We start from the raw sequence: 17,276 nt of genomic DNA, 5'->3' as shown, positions 1-17,276 counted from the left end.
GTGAAATATTAATAGTCAAGTAGTCTATTAATGGAATTAACAAAAGCATTAAAATGAGCTAAACATTCAATTCTCTTGGGCACTTGGGAAAATCTTACCCCCTGCCCCCCAGCTGATGAAGGATAAAAATAGGCCCTTCACACTCAGATCTCTTTCTCCTTTTATTTGAGGTGAAATGGTGGATTGTCAAAGCTATGTTTATGGATTTATGTCAATTTGAATTGTTAGGTGCAAATTCTTCAAAGAGAACAATGAATAAAAATTTCTGCAGGAGTGAGGTACTAGTTGAAAAACTACTTTTCTCTGGAACTGGTACAAAACAAGGGAAAGCAATTGATTGTAGTGTTCTTATATTAGCTGCCTATGACTTATTATGATATTAAAAGGCATTAGGTTTCAATATTCAGATTCCTGCACTTACCTGTACCTCATGCATGTGTGTATAAGATTAAATAAACCAGCAAAAGCTGTAGTAGAAGTACTAATCAAGGCCCAGACTTTGTAAAGGGCAAGTACTTTTTCCTTCTGTTTGCCTCTCTCAGCTGAATATTTGCATGGGATATCATTGGGGAAAATAGTTCTACTTCCTCTGAATATGTGATATATGAACTTTCCAGTATATCCCTGGCATTTATTCTAAATTTTTTCTGAACAAATTTTATCTGGTTATGACAACTGGGGAAAAAAAAAAGCTTCTTATTCTCATTCACGCTTCATTAAGACTTTCTCAGAGTCTAACAGATCTGGACAAAGTGAGATTTTAAGATTGAAATCTGAAAGTAGGTAGCTTCTATTGTTGTAATAGTTTGAATGACGAGCGTACATTTGAGCCACATATAATAGCTTGAACCAGAAGGAAAAGGGAGTAATTTTTACATCTAAATTATACACCTTTCACTCACCTATTTTGTTTCTTTGCCAGATTTCCTTTCTGCCTTAGTCCAATGTTAATGAGCTGTTGAGGATAACCTACTGATAACTGGAAATATCTTTTAATCTACCAGTAACAAATTACTTTGCGAACTATATTGTCCAGAACTTTCTAAGAGTAACTGTCTGCACTCAAATACTGAAATTTTGAGTTCCAGTGAAGGCAATAACCTCTTTGGTGTGTGGGCATAAATCTTTCCCATTATATTCAGTGACTTCATTACTCTTTGAACACATCTATAAATGCTATTCAGTCATAATGCCCTGATATGCTGACCTCAAATCTGAGACACACTTCATCCTTTCTGATCTATGTTGAATGCACCTATAAGCTAAGAATTGGTGTTTATACATTTAAAACTGTTATCAACACCTCTCCTTGCTTCTAGATTCTTGATGTTTCTTTTGGAGAGTATCTTTATACAAGGTATTCACAGGCACTCAGGCTGACTGTTGGTTTACTTTGGTATTTTGTTGGGGCTGGATGAATATGCTAAAATAGAGACCATAATCTTTTAAATAAGTATTTAGTTAAGATCAGACATTACTCAAGTCATTACAAGTGTATACTAACTGTGCAAGGAAACACTTATTTTTCTGTCTTATTGAATGCATGACATTCCACAAACACAGTCTAAAAATTCACTATTAAATGCCATAAACTATGAAAAAACAGAAGTATCAAACTTCCCATGAATTCAGACAAAAAGCAGTTGTGTGTAAAGCAGATTATCATTTGAAGCATGTAGATTATGGCCAGAAGTGATATCCCCTGAGTAAAACTCATTGAACTGACAAGAAACAACTGCTGTGTCAAAATGTATTTCACTAAATCAGATTCATTCATCTCTAATGCATGCTTTTAATTTTGATTATCTACCCTGCCCACTAATTCTTCTATAGTGCACTCTGTTAAAAATAATAACAATGTATGCAAAATGCTGATGTGGTAATTCCTTTTTATCATGTTTACATTTTAAATACCCAAATAAAGCTTTAGCATTCAATACTGTAACTTCAGTTTTGTAAGTCAAGATCATAGCTATAAAGTAAATGTGTCTTAAAATATAAAGAAGCTTAATGGAGATGTGAGTTTATGTTATACCAAAGAAATTTAAAATAGTATAATATATATCATATTTCCACTAGGTAAGTTAAATTAAATCAACTTAAAATAAATCTCTATTAAATTTATGGCCCTTTATTAAATGTGAAATACATGGCCCAATCAAATGTGCCCATTGAATTAGGGACATCAAAAATCTTGTAATAGTCCTGTAAGTGGGGAAGCGAGAAAACATAAATTATTTAAGCATACTGAACTATTTGATAACTCAAATTTGCCTCTAAATTTTCTTTAGTGAGCAGTGTTAACAAGGACAGGCATTCTTGATTTTCCAGCTGAAAATATTTTTTTATTTGGTACACTTCCAAATAAACTGATGATCTCTTTCTTTTTTCCAACTACTCCATTGTTCTTTCTTCTTGGCATGGAGAAAAGGAAGAAAGACTACTGTGGAAAGTATCTAGTCACCAGCAGAAATAAAGTAGAATCAGAGAATTTCCAAGAACAAATGCAGCTCATGTCCTAGGTCCATCCCAGGATATCCTATCTACAAAAGGGTTAAACCCCACATTGTTCTGTGTTGGAAATTTTTCAGGAGGAACAACAATATTAATTGAGCTAACTGAGCTTCCTTAATATCTCAAAAAAAAAAAAAAAAGTATTTTTGTTTTTTAGTTAATTTTATATAGAAGACCTGCTGAATAGCACAGTGCTTAACACTCAGAATGCTCATGGTATTGTGTACACTGTGCATAAGGTGAAAAAGGCATTTCTATAGAAATGGCCCTTTAAAACTGTCAGTGGTTACCATACTGTAGTATATATACTGTTATGATTTAGGTGTATGGCGTTATATATGCAATGAGCCTAAAAATCAGTCCTCCAGCACCCTAAATTTGGGACCTCTGCTGATTAATGTAATTAGTGTCCCTTACTGAAATGTCTGGACTCCCAGCAGCATGGGAAGACATCATGGCAGATTTTGAAAAGTTCAGTCTCAGCAATAAAGTAGAGACTTATGTTCCTGATATGGATAAGGCACCAAATTGCTTAGTGCCATCAACAGGGGGTGGGGGGCCTAAGTACACAGGAACTAACAGAAGTGTAGGGAGCTTTGGTAATGAAAATTTTGAAGCCTCAAGAGCAGAGTGTTATTTTTTAGATTTAGGATCCTAGAATTGCCAATCATAAAAGTTTACAGTATTAGACTTATGTGGGTAACTAAATGTCTGATGCCAGTGCCTGAGTTCAATGGGACTATACAGATCTTTCATGCATAGTATTTGCAGTACTGAGGCCTACATTGGCAAAAAGGAAATTATTAGATGCTGCAACAAAGAAGGTCTCTACTAAAATGCATTTACCTTACTCATCTAGATGAAAAAAGTACACTCGCCCATCCACTGCTGAAATGAGTTTTACAGGAATAAAATAAAAACAAGTAAACTATTTCATTGACTGTACAAGATTAGCAACTGATTAGCTGAGAAAAGGCAGAGAAGTGAGTAATGGTGCTGTCTTTGTCCCAGGTTTATGCAGCACTAGTCAATTTAACTGATCAAGCTCATAATTAAAGCTGAGTGTTCCTGAGACACAATTGCAGTTTATCATAGTATCATAGAATGGTTTGGGTTGGAAGAGACCTCAAAGATCACCTAGTTCCAACCCCACTGCCATGGGCAGGGACACCTTCCACTAGACCAGGTTGCTCAAAGCCCCATCCAACCTGGCCTTGAACACTTCCAGGGATGGGGCATCCACAGTCTCTCTAGGCAACCTATTCCAGTGTTAGGCTGCAAACGCACATTGCTGGGTTTTACTCAGCTTCTCATCAACCAACACTCACAAGTCCTTCTCTGCAGGGCTGCTGTCAATCCATTCTCCACCCAGCCTGTATTTGTGCTTGGGATTGCCCTGACCCATGTGCAGGACCTTGCACTTGGCCTTGTTGAACTTCATGAGGTTTGCACAAGCCCACCTCTCAAGCCTGTCAAGGTCGCTCTGGATGGCATCCTGTCCCTCAGGCATGTCAACTGCACCACTCAGTTTGGTGTCGTCTGCAAACTTGCTGAGGGTGCACCCAGTCCCACTCTCCATATCACTGACAAAGATGTTAGCACCGGTCCCAGTACCAATCCCTGAGGAATGCCACTCTTCAGGGCGTTCAGTTGCTGGTCTCCACTTGGACATCGAGCCATTGACCGCAACTCTTTGAGCGCAACCATCCAGCCAATTCCTTATCCAGCAAGTGGTCCATCCATCAAATCCATGTCTCTCCAACTTAGAGACAATGATGTCATGTGGGACTGTGTTAAATGCTTTGCACAAGTCCAGGTAGATGACATCAGTTGCTCTTCCCTTATCCACCAGTACTGTAACCCCATCATAGAAGGCCACCAAATTTGTCAGGCACGATTTGCCCTTAGCGAAGCCATGTTAGCTGTCACCTATTACCTCCTTATTTTCCGTGTGCCTTAGCACAGTTTCCAGGATGATCCACTCCATGATATTGCCAGGCACAGAGGTGAGACTGACTGGCCTGTAGTTCTCCAAGTCTTCCTTTTTTCCCCTTTTTAAAAATGGCAGTTATGCTTCCCCTTTTCCAGTCAGTGGGAACTTCCCTGGACTGCCACGACTTCTCAAATATGATTGATCATGGCTTAGCAACTTCATCCATCAGTTCCTTCCGGACCCACCAATGCATCTCATCAGGTCCCATGGGCTTGTGCACCTTCATGTTCCTCAGATGGTCTCAAACTGATCTCCTACAGTAGGTGGTTCTTCATTCTCCCAGTCACTGTCTTTGCCTTCTGCGACTTGAGTGGTGTGGCTGGACCACTTGCTGGTGAAGACTGAGGCAAAAAAAGTCATTGAGTACCTCAGCCTTCTCCATATCCCAGGTAACCAGGTCTCCTGTTTCCTTCCGGAGAAGGCCCACATTTTCTCTAGTCTTCCCATTATCACTGACATACCTATAGAAGCTTTTCTTGTTGCCCTTGACCTCTCCTGGCCAGATTTTATTCTATCAGGGCTTTAGTTTTCCTAACCTGATCCCTGGCTGCTTGGACAATTTCTCTGTATTACTCCTAGGCTACCTGTCCTTGCTTCCACTTTCTGCAGGCTTCCTTTTTGCATTTGAGTTTGTCCAGGAGCTCCTTGTTCATCCACGCAGGCCTCCTGGCATTTTTTCCTGACTTCCTCTTTGTTGGGATGCATGACTCCTGAGCTTGGAGGAGGTAAACCAGCTTTCTTGGGCCCCTCTTCCCTGCAGGGCTTTATCTCATGGTACTCTACCAAGCATATCCCTGAAGAGGCCAAAGTCTGCTCTCCTGAAGTCCAGGGTGGTGAGCATGCTGTGCACCCTCCTCGCTGCCGTAAGGATCTTGAACTCCACTGTTTCATGGTCACTAAAGCCAAGGCTGCCCTTGAGCTTCACATTCCCCACCAGCCCCGCCCTGTTGGTGAGAACAAGGTCCAGCATAGCACCTCTCCTCATTGACTCCTCCATCACTTGGAGAAGGAAGTTATCATCAACGCATTCCAGGAATCTCCTAGATTGCTTATGCCCTGCTGTGTTGTGCCTCCAATAGATATCGGGGTGGCTGATGTCCCCCATGAAGACCAGGGCTTGTGGACATGAGGCTGCTCCGATCTGTCTGTAGAGGGCCTCATCCACTCGGTCTTCTTGGTCAGGTGGCCTGTAACAGACTCCCACTATAATGTCACCTGTCCCTGCCCTTCCTTTAATCCTGACCCATAAGCTCTCAGTGGGCTCCTCATCCATCCCCAGGTGGAGCTCCATGCACTCCAGCTGGTCATTGACATAGAGGGTGACACCCCCTCCTCCTCTCCCCTGCCTGTCCTTCCTAAAGAGCCTTCCATTGTGTGTCCTTCCATTGCAACATCCCAGTCATAGGAGCCATCCCACCACGTCTCCATGATGCCAATAAGATCATAGCCCTGCAGGTATGCACACATCTCTTAACAACTCTTGTTTATTCCTCATGCCATGTGTGTTTGCATAGAGGCATTTAAGTTGAGCCCCCTCAACTTCATTGAGTTGATGAAGCTGATAATTGATCTGAATGCAGTAGTACCCAAATAGTAAAATTCAGTAAGAGAGATATCTTTCTGTGGTCTCTCAAATTTTGCTTTGATATTCTTGAATAATGGCACCACTAGCAGAAAGGGCTAATTTGTTGGCTAGATATATGCAGAAACAGTTCAGATTATCTTAGGAATGGATTATTCTGCCAGTGATAAATATATTACAGGTTCAATCCAGTGCATTAATTTTTCATTAAATAATCAGAAGGCATGATAATTAAAATAAGGCAAAACCTCTTAAACTGAATTCTAGAAATACTAAACCTGAAGTCTGTTATTCTGAACAGATGTGTGGTTACCAGTACAAACTTGCACTGTATGTGTTATATTGTAAAATATGTTCTCCGTCTTACAAGAACTGCACTGAACTATGTAGTAGTCATAAAGAACAAGACGTTTCTCTTTAGGGATTCTAAGCGATAAGGAAGATAACAATGTCTTTATTGTACTGTTAGGTCCATAAGTACTGACTCCACAGAAACTAGCTGGCAGGAGAGTTGGCACAATCTAGGACCCTGAATTTGAGGAAATAGAGGAACCAACTCACAGCAATGTCATAGAATGAGGAATCATGTCCCTTGCAGTTTTTCAAGTTCAGATTCACACCTATAGAAGCCCTATCTCCCTGACGATACCTGTTTCTAGATTCTCCTCCTTACATTTGCTATGCCAGAGAAGCCCATGACAAATGTTAATGTGGTGATGAGTTTCGCAGTTTATTTATATTTTTTTATATTTGCAAAAATAGCAGATGCATTTCCTATGTTATTTCTTAATCACATTTCCTATGCCTCTAACATTTCTATCAAGAGGGCACTGTATTTTGTCTAGGACAATAATTTCAGTGGCTGCCTACTCAACTCTAAGTATAGAAAGAGATGACCCAAAGCCATATCAGAAGAGTGCTTTTATCAATTACACATAACTTTAAATATTTATTAACTCTGCTTTTAGATGTATGGAGCTTATTCTGTAGTAGACGTAAGTGCTTAGCTCTTGAATCCTGACTTCTTCTTGGGATAAGACTTGAGTGTAAGATGTTTTCTCTCTGTGCCTTGCTTTCATTGTATTCTGCTTTCTGTAGGAAATATGGTGTGCATGCCTGAAGGGAGTCTCACTCTATGTGTCTGGAAGAAAAAACTGTGAATCTATTTCTGAGCACACCTGTTTTTCAGGGTAAAATTTTGCTACATAATGGTTATTCCTATTCTTTGTAAATCCTTGCTGTTCAGGCTTACTATATTCTATCTCTTGCTGCTGCTTTGTGAGCAGAACATTTATATCTCTTATTTGCATTTGCTGCAGCCCAACATGATATTCAGCCTCTCACAAAAAAAGGAGCTTTTCTTTTTTGGCTATGAGGTGGTTTTGGTGACTATTATAAATTGCTACCAGGTATTTTTATTACCGGTGATTAGCAAATACAGTGTTACGGAGGAGTCCACGTGGCTACATTTTAGTGTCGAAAAAAGGACAGTCAGTCACTGGCCTAGTTAGTATATGAGGGCGCAGCTCACTTTTTAATTTCTGGTGGATAAAGTGACCCTTTTATACTACAGAATAGCTGAAAGCAATGGAGGCTATCATGTAGTACAGTGGTCTGCAGGACGAGGCCAACCTGAACTAAATCAGGTGGATTAGTAAGGATGTCTGTCACTGAAATGCAGTGTGCTAGGGTTTGAGTTTGCAGGGTGTAAATGCATGAAGGTTAAGAAAGGAAGTAGAGATGCCAAATTGTGTGTGTTATGGGACACAAACCAGCTGCTGTGGCTGAAATAGAGTTCAGTTTGCAACGTATTTGTTATCATCTGGCTACTGTCCAGGTGTTTGCTCTTACTTAATTCTATGAGGGTATTACTAATCACACAAAATCTAAGTGGTGTCATCATAGAACTGGTAAGAAAGGACAGAAAAACCACATTGTTATGTTGAACAGCAGTGTTCAGAAGTTACAGGACTGGTTAGGTTACATTAATACTGTCTCTATTAACCCAAAATCTGAGGTCTTGCACATTTGTAATGCAAAAGTAGATGATAAATTGTTGGTAATTATATGACAAGGCTATCATCCCAGGAGGAGAAGGTTACCAGAGGCAGTATTTCTCAGGAAAAGTCAAGAACTGTGTGTATGCATGGCACTGTAGACTCCCAGCAAACAGTTCCCTTTAAAGAGACAACTCATTTTTAGGAGCCTGAAGTCATTCCAGGTAATTAGCTAGTGAAGCATGTACTGGCAAACTGACATCTCTGCCTGAGATGAATATGAAGAACTGGCAAACTAAGTAGAATTTAGAATTGACTGGCAGTATAGAGGGCCTGAAACAATTGGGAAAGTTAGATTTGGCCTGCAGAAGTTTTTATTTAGAAAATGGTCTGTCACAGAGCTGGTGATAAGTATGAAACAATGAAAGTAAAAACTCTGTGTGGTCACACTTATGGAGGGAGGAGATGGAAAAGATAAGGCATTGAATGAGGAGTGGTTGTCAGGACTTGTGCCTGGAATAGTTGATGCAGGGTTTTGCATATCTGGATATCAAATAAAATGAAACTGTAGTGATAGTCTATTTAATTGATCTAATCTATACAAAACTCTGGCAGAATGTGGACAAGACAGACATACTAACTCTAGCCTTTAGATAGCACCAAAAATTGTCTGGCTAGAGTGAAAATTTTCAGCATGTTCACTTAAAGGTTTCAGGAAAAATTGCAGGGAAAAAGAATGTGATCCTGCTGAAATATTTCTAAGTAGCAAGGGCAACTATAGTGCCTGGAAAAAAAAAAAAAAACCAAATTTTTCCCTTGGTCTCAGTCATCTTTCCCAGAAAATCTTATCTTTTAAAAAATGGTGTTGAAAAGTTGTTACCAACACCCATATGAGGTCCCTGAAAGAAAAAAGTAGATTGTATCTGTGGGTTTTTTTAACACTATTATTAATCTTAATACTAAATATAACCTCTTCATTCATTCAATTCTGAAAGTATAGGAATGAAGCCTGCCTTAAACAAATAGGGTTCCATTCAACCCACATCAGTCCACATGACTCTATAGAACTTACTGGAACCAAGCTATTATATTGGTTGTATACATGCATGCTAAGAGTATGAAGATTTTATTTTAGCTAATTCAATATCAGCTGTAGGCATTAAAAGCCCATAATCTCATAGGCAAGACAGTGGACATCCAACAAGTTTGTCTTGAAGAATTGTTTAAGTGTCTTGAAAGTATTAACATCTCTTCTTCAGGCTGTCCAAGGACTACACCATTACAGAAAAACAAGGTTTGTTATTCAAGGCAAGCAATTGCCCTGTACCTTCAGAGACTCCACACCTTTGAACCACAATTGTCTTGGCAATTCCAAGATACCCCCTTTTTTACTTCTGCTGACACAGTCTTATTTGCTAAGTTCTTTCCTTTTCACCACCCTTAGAGTACCATTCCAAGCCACGAAGAATAAAATTTTTGAGAAAACTTGTGATCCAGCTGAATACCAATATATCTTGTAAATTTTCTACTCATTCTGTTTTATTCCAGAAAGGTCATGCTTCCCTTGTGTCATTTTACAATACCTACAGGCATATTAAAACCTAACTCTTTTCCTCTTGTTCAATAAACAAACACATGAACGGCATGAAACAACTGAGCTGAATTGCTAGCATTTTTGTACAAGAGAATTTGGTTCAACTACAGGATTTCTTTTATAGCTCTTTTAATCCCACTGATTTATCTAAATTCCATTCTCATTTCTTTAATGTTTAGTAAGGTACAGGTTCAAGAGTAACATTGGATTTATTCAGCAAATGAAGCAGTTCTTTAGGTATCCAGCTGAGGCAAGGACTACAGTTGTGTTGACTAGAGTTATTTCACTACTCTCTTCTGTTAGGCATCCCAACAGTGTGCCTCCAGGATAGGCTGCCTGCACACTACTGTTCCTAGAGAACATGGCAGAGATTTGAGTTGTATCCTAAATTCCAAGCAACATAGCAGGGGGAAGATATGACAGAGCTAACGAATCTGGTTTTGGCTTGAGGTTAGAATAAATTCTTCTAATATACATTATGTGCTAAAAATATTAGCTTCAGAAATCAGCTGTGATGCATTTCAAGGCTAAATTTATGCTGGAGCTCCAAGAAAGCAGGATTTTATTCTATGTACTTCTGAGCCACTGTGCAAAGGGTCTGCCCCTTGCACTGCCCTCTAAGTCATTCTAATGGAATCTCTCTCTTGGGAGTTACAGGTTTATATTTCTTAGCCTGAATTTCAGAGAAGAATAACATTTCGGGCCCAGCCCTTTACCACATCTCTCAAACCTAATATTCCTTGCTGAAGCCTATAGATTTTCAGCTGTCACTTTTATATTAGTTTCTGTGGGTTCAGCAGCAGTTGTACAGTTACTACTGCCCTTTCATCCTGCATTAGTTGGGACCTGAAGAATACAAATATCTAGCTCTCCGTAGCTGTGTGTCAGGTCTCACTTCAGATATGCGCAGTGGGCTGAGTCACCCATCTGCAGAGCAGAAACCCTTGGATGAGTTGTTGACAACTTTTGTGCTACTGAAATGGAAAGAAGAGGTATGGTTTCCACACTTTCAGGCACATGCAGGCATTGACCTAGTGTGTCCATAATTACTGTCACTCAAGTAGACACCTGAGGTTCCCTGGTAGATAAGAAATATACTCCAGTTCTATTATCTTTCTTATGGTGTCTTTGTGCTGTTGTGGGAAAGCAACAATGTGCACATCATTTTCTGTAATGCTGTAACCTGTATTGCTGTAGCCTGCTTACAGATCTTTCCATTTGCACAATCTCCAATTTAGAGACTGGGATGAAAGAAACTGTACTATTCAGGTAACATCATCATGTAGTACGGAGTGAATTTTCTCTAAAAATCCAAAAGACAGGAGGATGATTGCTTAGAAAGACTAAAAAGCCTCCATAAATAAAAAAAGAAAAAAAAAAGGCCATTATTTAATTTATTAAGAGAGACAATAAGCATCAAAATGAAATTACGAGGTGAGCAGGTGCTTTCTCCCTTACATATGTTGCTTTTCATAGTATATTTCTTCTTTTGTAACTGAGTTAGTCTTTTCACTATTCTTTGAAAATTCAGGAATATTGAATGTCACATAAAGTTATAATTGTAATAGAAGAATAAAGGAATGCTGTGAGATAAAAGTGAAACTTAAAAAAGAGGGAGACAACTAGCTCTACCATATGAAAGAAAAACATTTTTTTCCTGGAGACAGACCACAGAAATAAATATGTATCTAGCTGACATTTCTTTGTATCTTATTCAAGCAGAATAAAACTAAAATTATCTCACATGCCTATAGGCTGTCCTGGTGTAAGGCACAAAAATGTAGAAGGGATTATTTCATATGTGCATTTTCATTTGTTTCCTTTCTAAAATACAAAACCAGCTCATTCTAGTAGCTGAGAAATCATTTGATAAAATAAATCCTTAAAAATAGAAGACATTTCCACTTAAATATTTTTTCAGACACTTCATGATATAAGTGAAGTATTTTAACCAGGGGCAAAACCAGCTGCTTAGACTGACCTTGGAAAAAACATTACATGAGCTGGCTAAAACCAAAAATATCATTTGGAAGGAATGCTATACATGAATTTTCCTCTTAGAGCTTTCGATGCTGGAGCAACAGTATCAATATTGAAGGAAAGTATACAGTACTAAACAAAATCATTATTTTTTTTTTAGCAGAGCTAAAACCTACAATCTGTCCTTTATAAGTAACTGTCAGCCTTTCTTTGCAACCTGGTGGTAAGACAAGTAAGAAAAAGATGAGTGATTTGTTAGAAACAGTCTAATTTGCTTAGTGACACATGCAGGAGCAAGGCTTGCAAGATCAGGTACAATTTAAAGAAACTGTGGGATAAATGTGCCTTGTAAATTCATAATTGTACAATGTCCTACCCAGCCTGGCACTCAGTGGAAAATACAGCAGTGATCATCACTTTAAAAATAAACATCTGGAAGCATGGCTGCTGTTTTGCTCCTGCAACTGCTTCAGTTTTATAACACAGCCTGATGATCAGATCATTTACTCAGGACACGAGAGGACTGTGTTCTCAGTTTTGAAACCCCGCGTCTTCCACTTCCCCAGACAGTGCATTAACCACTAGGGTTAGTGCTTTGATCCCCCTGTTTAAGTTGTCCCACTGTGCGCCAAAAAATGTAAGCCAGACAGCCACATCTCTGTGGCCTAGAGATTAGAGATGCTTGGATGGATTCAGGCTCTCAGGGCTATGTCAGTTCTTACCTCAGGAGATTTGATATGAAGCCTGGCAAAATGCTAAAAACACCCATTCTCCTTTTTTCTTCTATAATTTTAAAGGGAACTGGATGCCCATTCTTAGCCAAAGACTGAAATTTGAAAGTTTCTGCTCACCTTTTTCTAAGTTTTGGAAATTGGTCAGAGTTCAGACTCACATAAAACAATTATTTTATCTAGTTACTCTTCTGTCTAGCATGTAGATATTATTTGTAACTCCTCCAAGGTGTCTGTTTCCCTTCCTGTACTGCCTGTATAGAGAAACCAGTTTTGGGCAGGTGAACTCCTGCTCTTGAAGGTCTAGGATCTTGGAAGTTGTGTCACTGTGCCTGTCTTCTTTGGGTCTGTCCCAAAGTCATTTCAGGGAACTGGTTTCTTGTTCTTGCAAACCTAACTGGTTATTCTGCTATCAGACACGTAGGTACAGCCAGAGCTCCCACATGCTGCAAAATTTTCTGCCTCAGGCCAGCTACTTTGCCCATAGTCTCTATTTTTCAATGTCTGGAGTGACAGGTAAAATAGAATTAGACAAGGCAATATGGGGAAACTTTATTACTTGTAACTTCCTTATGAAATCAAGTTTGATCTTTCTCTGTAACTCGAAGATTTTGAAGCACTCATTTGTATTTTGTTCAGCTCTTCTTTTGTGAACATTGCCTTTCTCTACTATGTCAATGTGCAGCAGGGAATTTACTCCCACTGAACTGAATGATTAAAAACAAGACTTCAGTGAAAAATGTTCTGCTGGAAAATACAGTAAAACATCTACAGTATTATTCAACTAATAAGTGTTGGTTCCCTGTGGTGTAGTTTGTGGGAATTGTGAGCTCCTGCAAGGTTTCTATAAAGCAAAACAGATGCCTGTTTGTTCAAGAATGCTCAGTTGTTGTATGACCTGTCCTCACAAGGGGTGAAAAAGAGGAAAAATACAGCTGAGTTTTATGAAGTTGTTAAAGTAAAAATTTCATAACTTTTTAAAATTATACCTTTTGATTGTTCAAACACTGTGATGCTTTCTGTTTGAAGCATTATTGCATATAGTGAATATTTACTTATTGATCCTAAAACTGTAAATCTAGATCTGACATTAAGATGGGTACTTATAATTTATCTGTTTTTGCCCTGTCATTGATTTTCACAAACTCCAGATTGCTGGAATCTTTCAAAGAATGCTTTACTTTGTTTTATTTTTGTTCTTCACATCATTAGGAGGATTTTTCTGCTAGGAATCTCTTTCAAAATCCTCTCATTTTAAGGGGAAAAGGCAATTCCCAAATACTTCATATCACAAGGAAAATGAGAATTTAATGTGTATCTGTGCCTTCCTCCTTGCACATCCTGTGTTAGCTCAGATCATAGCATCAGCCAGAACCTTTGGTTTTGTCTTTTTGTCTGTGTGTGTGCGCGCCTTGAAATGGCATAGCTGCTGTATGCTTTCCGTCCTCTTTTATGTTCTAAGCGAGATATCAAGGGAGGTGATAAGTACAGTATATGATGGCTTGAGTTAACAAATGCTAATTTTATTTTACATAAAAAGTATTGATGTTAACTGAGAGAGAATTCTGCAAAGCCTGTCTTGTCTAAGCTGGTTTTACCTTCTCTTCTGCTCTCAGGATATTTGTGTATAATGCAAATAGAGCTTTATGATGAGATTATTTAAAACACATGGAGTTGTAATTTCGCTTTTTCCATTGAAATTCTAGCGTAACACCAGGTTTGGTCAAACTGTCAGACCTTCTCTGAGCTAGAAAGCTATCAAGTCCTTTTTTCTTTCTGTGTTTTGCTGCGTGATTTCAATGTCAAGCTATCTGTGCTAATACACATTCCTTTAGGCCCAGAATCTTTGGAAGATGCTAGAAATTTTTCCAGTGTTATGGCTGATGGTCACATCATACTCACATTTTAACCCTAGCTAGATGGTACCTTTTATGGACATCTTCCTCCTCATAACGCAAGGGCTCTACAGCCCTTCGCAAGATTTTCTGGGGGGTGTTCTGCTGATCCAAGGTGCTGCCCCAGTTGAGGGGGTGAGGGCTGTGTAAGTGACATACCCTATGTAGGTACATGGGCATATACATATATAGATATATATGCTTTGCAATCTTCTACATTTGTCCCTTGCAGTAAACCCTTTCCCTAATCCCTTCTAGGATGATTAGGTAAAAACTACAGTTATGTAGCTGTAACATGTTGGCATACTGAAGAGCTAGGGCAGGAATCTGAAGAGCAGGGACTCAGTATACATTGTCTTGTTTCCAGCTTTTAAGGACACCACGTTATTATCGATTTCAGGATATTCACATAAATCACATAAATCACTTCCTCAAGTTATTCTCATGTTTCCTTTATGCTCTCTGATATTACTGTCCCCCTGTATGTGTGAACACAGGGAAGACTTAATGGTGAATCTCCATATGCATAAATTTTCCATAAAGGTAAACTAGCATTGGGTACTTTAGTAGTAATATCAGATTTACACAAAACAGTTGATTTTCAGTACAAGTAAGGATGAAAGAATCTCTTCCTTTGAAAATCATGTATGTTTCACAGATTCTTTTGGTAAAATAGAGGATTCTTTTTTGAAAATTTGTTCTTGTACCAATACAAGGGGTCTTTCTATATCCTGCATAGCTGTTGTAATCCCTACAAAAGTATTTATAGGATAATACATTAAGCAAACTTACAGCTTTCCAGCTGCATTATACATGTTTGCACATCCATTGGAAAATTTTTGAGATCCATCGGACAGGACAGTATTAAAGTCAATCTGAAAGAACACAAAAAAATATTAAATATATACCACAAAAATGCCATAGTACTGCACAGGAAAAATGCATGAAAACCCTGGAAGTCATTAGAAATAGAAGAAATTGCATTTTTTCATTAGGAAACTCTCAAAAGGCTGTATATTAGCTGAACACATTTCACTTGCTCACCCTATTATGACCATGTGGAAAAAAAATATAGACTTTCAGAAAAACAAATTTTTCAGTTGGGTTACCTGACTTTATGAGAACTCTAAAGGAATGCAGCAACAGCATGGTTTTTTGTGCTACAGCAGAATTATTGTACTGTTACAGTATTTCAAATCATTGACATAAAATTTACCCAGATTTGCAAGAATTTTGTAACAGATGTCAGCTGCAAATTATGGTGGCAAAGTAATTTATGTGTTATTGTCCTAAAATAAGGTGCTTAAATTGTCAACACAAAGGTTTAAGATAACATTTAATGATATTGATTGCAGACTGAAATATGCCTGTAATTTTGAACTGCAGCTGTGTTTCACGTTAGTCCTGGTACTTCCTGTGAAATACTTTGCAACCTATAGGCAAAAGAGGTATTTTTACGTTTTGTATCAATACAATAACTTATCTTTAGAGTGATACTTCTCAGAGGAATGAGAAAGAAGAATGTAACAGGTAAAGGCACATGTTTTCCCTCACTGGCCATGTTTAGGTATCCATTCATAATTCAGGGACATGACTGCACCTTTCTTCTTGCTAGAAAATATCTTGCGTGAAAATTTTGCCCCATATTCATTTATCAGTTCAGTTGATAGAAAATCCGACAGCCTTGAGATCAATTCCTTACACGTAAGGCTTTTCTAGAATGGCAGTACTCTAATTCCCCTCTCTTAAACCCATTTCCCTGTTTTTGGTATTGGGGCTAAAGGGAAGTGGGCAGTAGGTGGCAAGTATAGCTGTATATTTCTTTCACCCTACTTTTTCCCCTCTCCAAAGCTTCTTGATTCTTTGTTGCTGCACCTTCTGTTTAGCCTGTCAGTGACAGGGCTGCAGGGGGAGAGTCCAAGTAGGGAACTCAGACCCAAGCTCTATTCCCATGCTAAAAATGGTTCCAAATGCAAAATCTGATTAGTAGGCTAGTAACAAGGCAAGTCATTTCAGAGAAGAGACACCTGGACTTTACTTTGTGCTTTGGTAAATATTTTAGGATCTTATATTAAGTATTCATTGAATCAGGAACTGGACCCTTCTCATTATTTCCTTGTCTGAATAGTTCCAATGCAATTGGGGGGGGGGGGGGAGACATTAGGGAATGAAAGGAAAAGCAAATTTAGAAACTTTTTTTTTTCTTTTAATATCGGCACGTTAGCAATTAGCATGTCTCCCCTCATCAAAAGCTTAACTGACTCAAATTCACATAACAACTCAACTAGATGCCAATTATATGATTTTAAATCTGTTTCAGAAATTGTAATAGTTCTTAATTAAATCATGGCAACATAAACTTTTTGACTCCATAAGAAACACAGGAGCTATCTGGCATCTGTTTCATCACAGTCAATGTTTGCTTTTATAATTTAATATTATAATATTTCTCATGGTTGTTTTTTTTCCCCCCATTTCATGTGACCATGAACTGGGTCTGAATTCTATTGAAGTTGCAATCCAAACTTGTTTCAGTTGAGTGGTGGTGTCTATACTCTGTATTGTACATATCTGGAGGAAGTAGGGCAAGGAGGAGGAGTTGTTTGAGTAGAGTGGAACAACTGCCAGTGCCTCTCAGGGTGACTCAGACAATCTGGAGAGAATTGATTTAGTTCTGCTTTCTACTTGGGTCTGGAGAAGGAATCCTTTTTACTTGCTTTCCATCTGTTTCTAGTGACAGAATACATGTTGTGACACTGAAGAATGATTATGTTCCCAGACTGGCAGACTAACCTCCTTTTGGATATGAAATGCTTGTAGGAATTTTAACCCAACCCTTTCTCCTTGTGTAAGCTTGACAAGATGCTGCCCACTTGCACTGGAAGGAGGGAGGAAGGAGACTCCCTTGCCACTGAGACATTCCACGCAAGTCACAAACATTTTCTTTTTCTCTTAGTATACAAATTGTTTTACAGATTCCTGATGTCTCT

The 17,276-nt window shown here is 38.6% G+C and overlaps 1 protein-coding gene across 4 annotated transcripts in view; it reads right to left on the bottom strand.

The window, feature by feature from the left end:
* Window positions 1-17,276, bottom strand: part of GLRA3 (glycine receptor alpha 3) — a 94,386-nt gene that overhangs the window by 26,689 nt on the left and 50,421 nt on the right. For all 4 annotated transcript variants that reach the window (XM_030010690.2, XM_030010709.2, XM_030010682.2 and 1 more), the window contains exon 5: window positions 15,079-15,161. In XM_030010690.2, the coding sequence (XP_029866550.1) occupies window positions 15,079-15,161 (83 nt within the window). The remainder of the gene's footprint in view (window positions 1-15,078; window positions 15,162-17,276) is intronic.

This window comes from Aquila chrysaetos, chromosome 1 (assembly GCF_900496995.4).
Source record: "Aquila chrysaetos chrysaetos chromosome 1, bAquChr1.4, whole genome shotgun sequence".
NCBI lineage: Eukaryota > Metazoa > Chordata > Aves > Accipitriformes > Accipitridae > Aquila > Aquila chrysaetos.
Note: the sequence above shows the minus strand (reverse complement) of the source record. Positions and strands in the feature narration are given on the sequence as shown.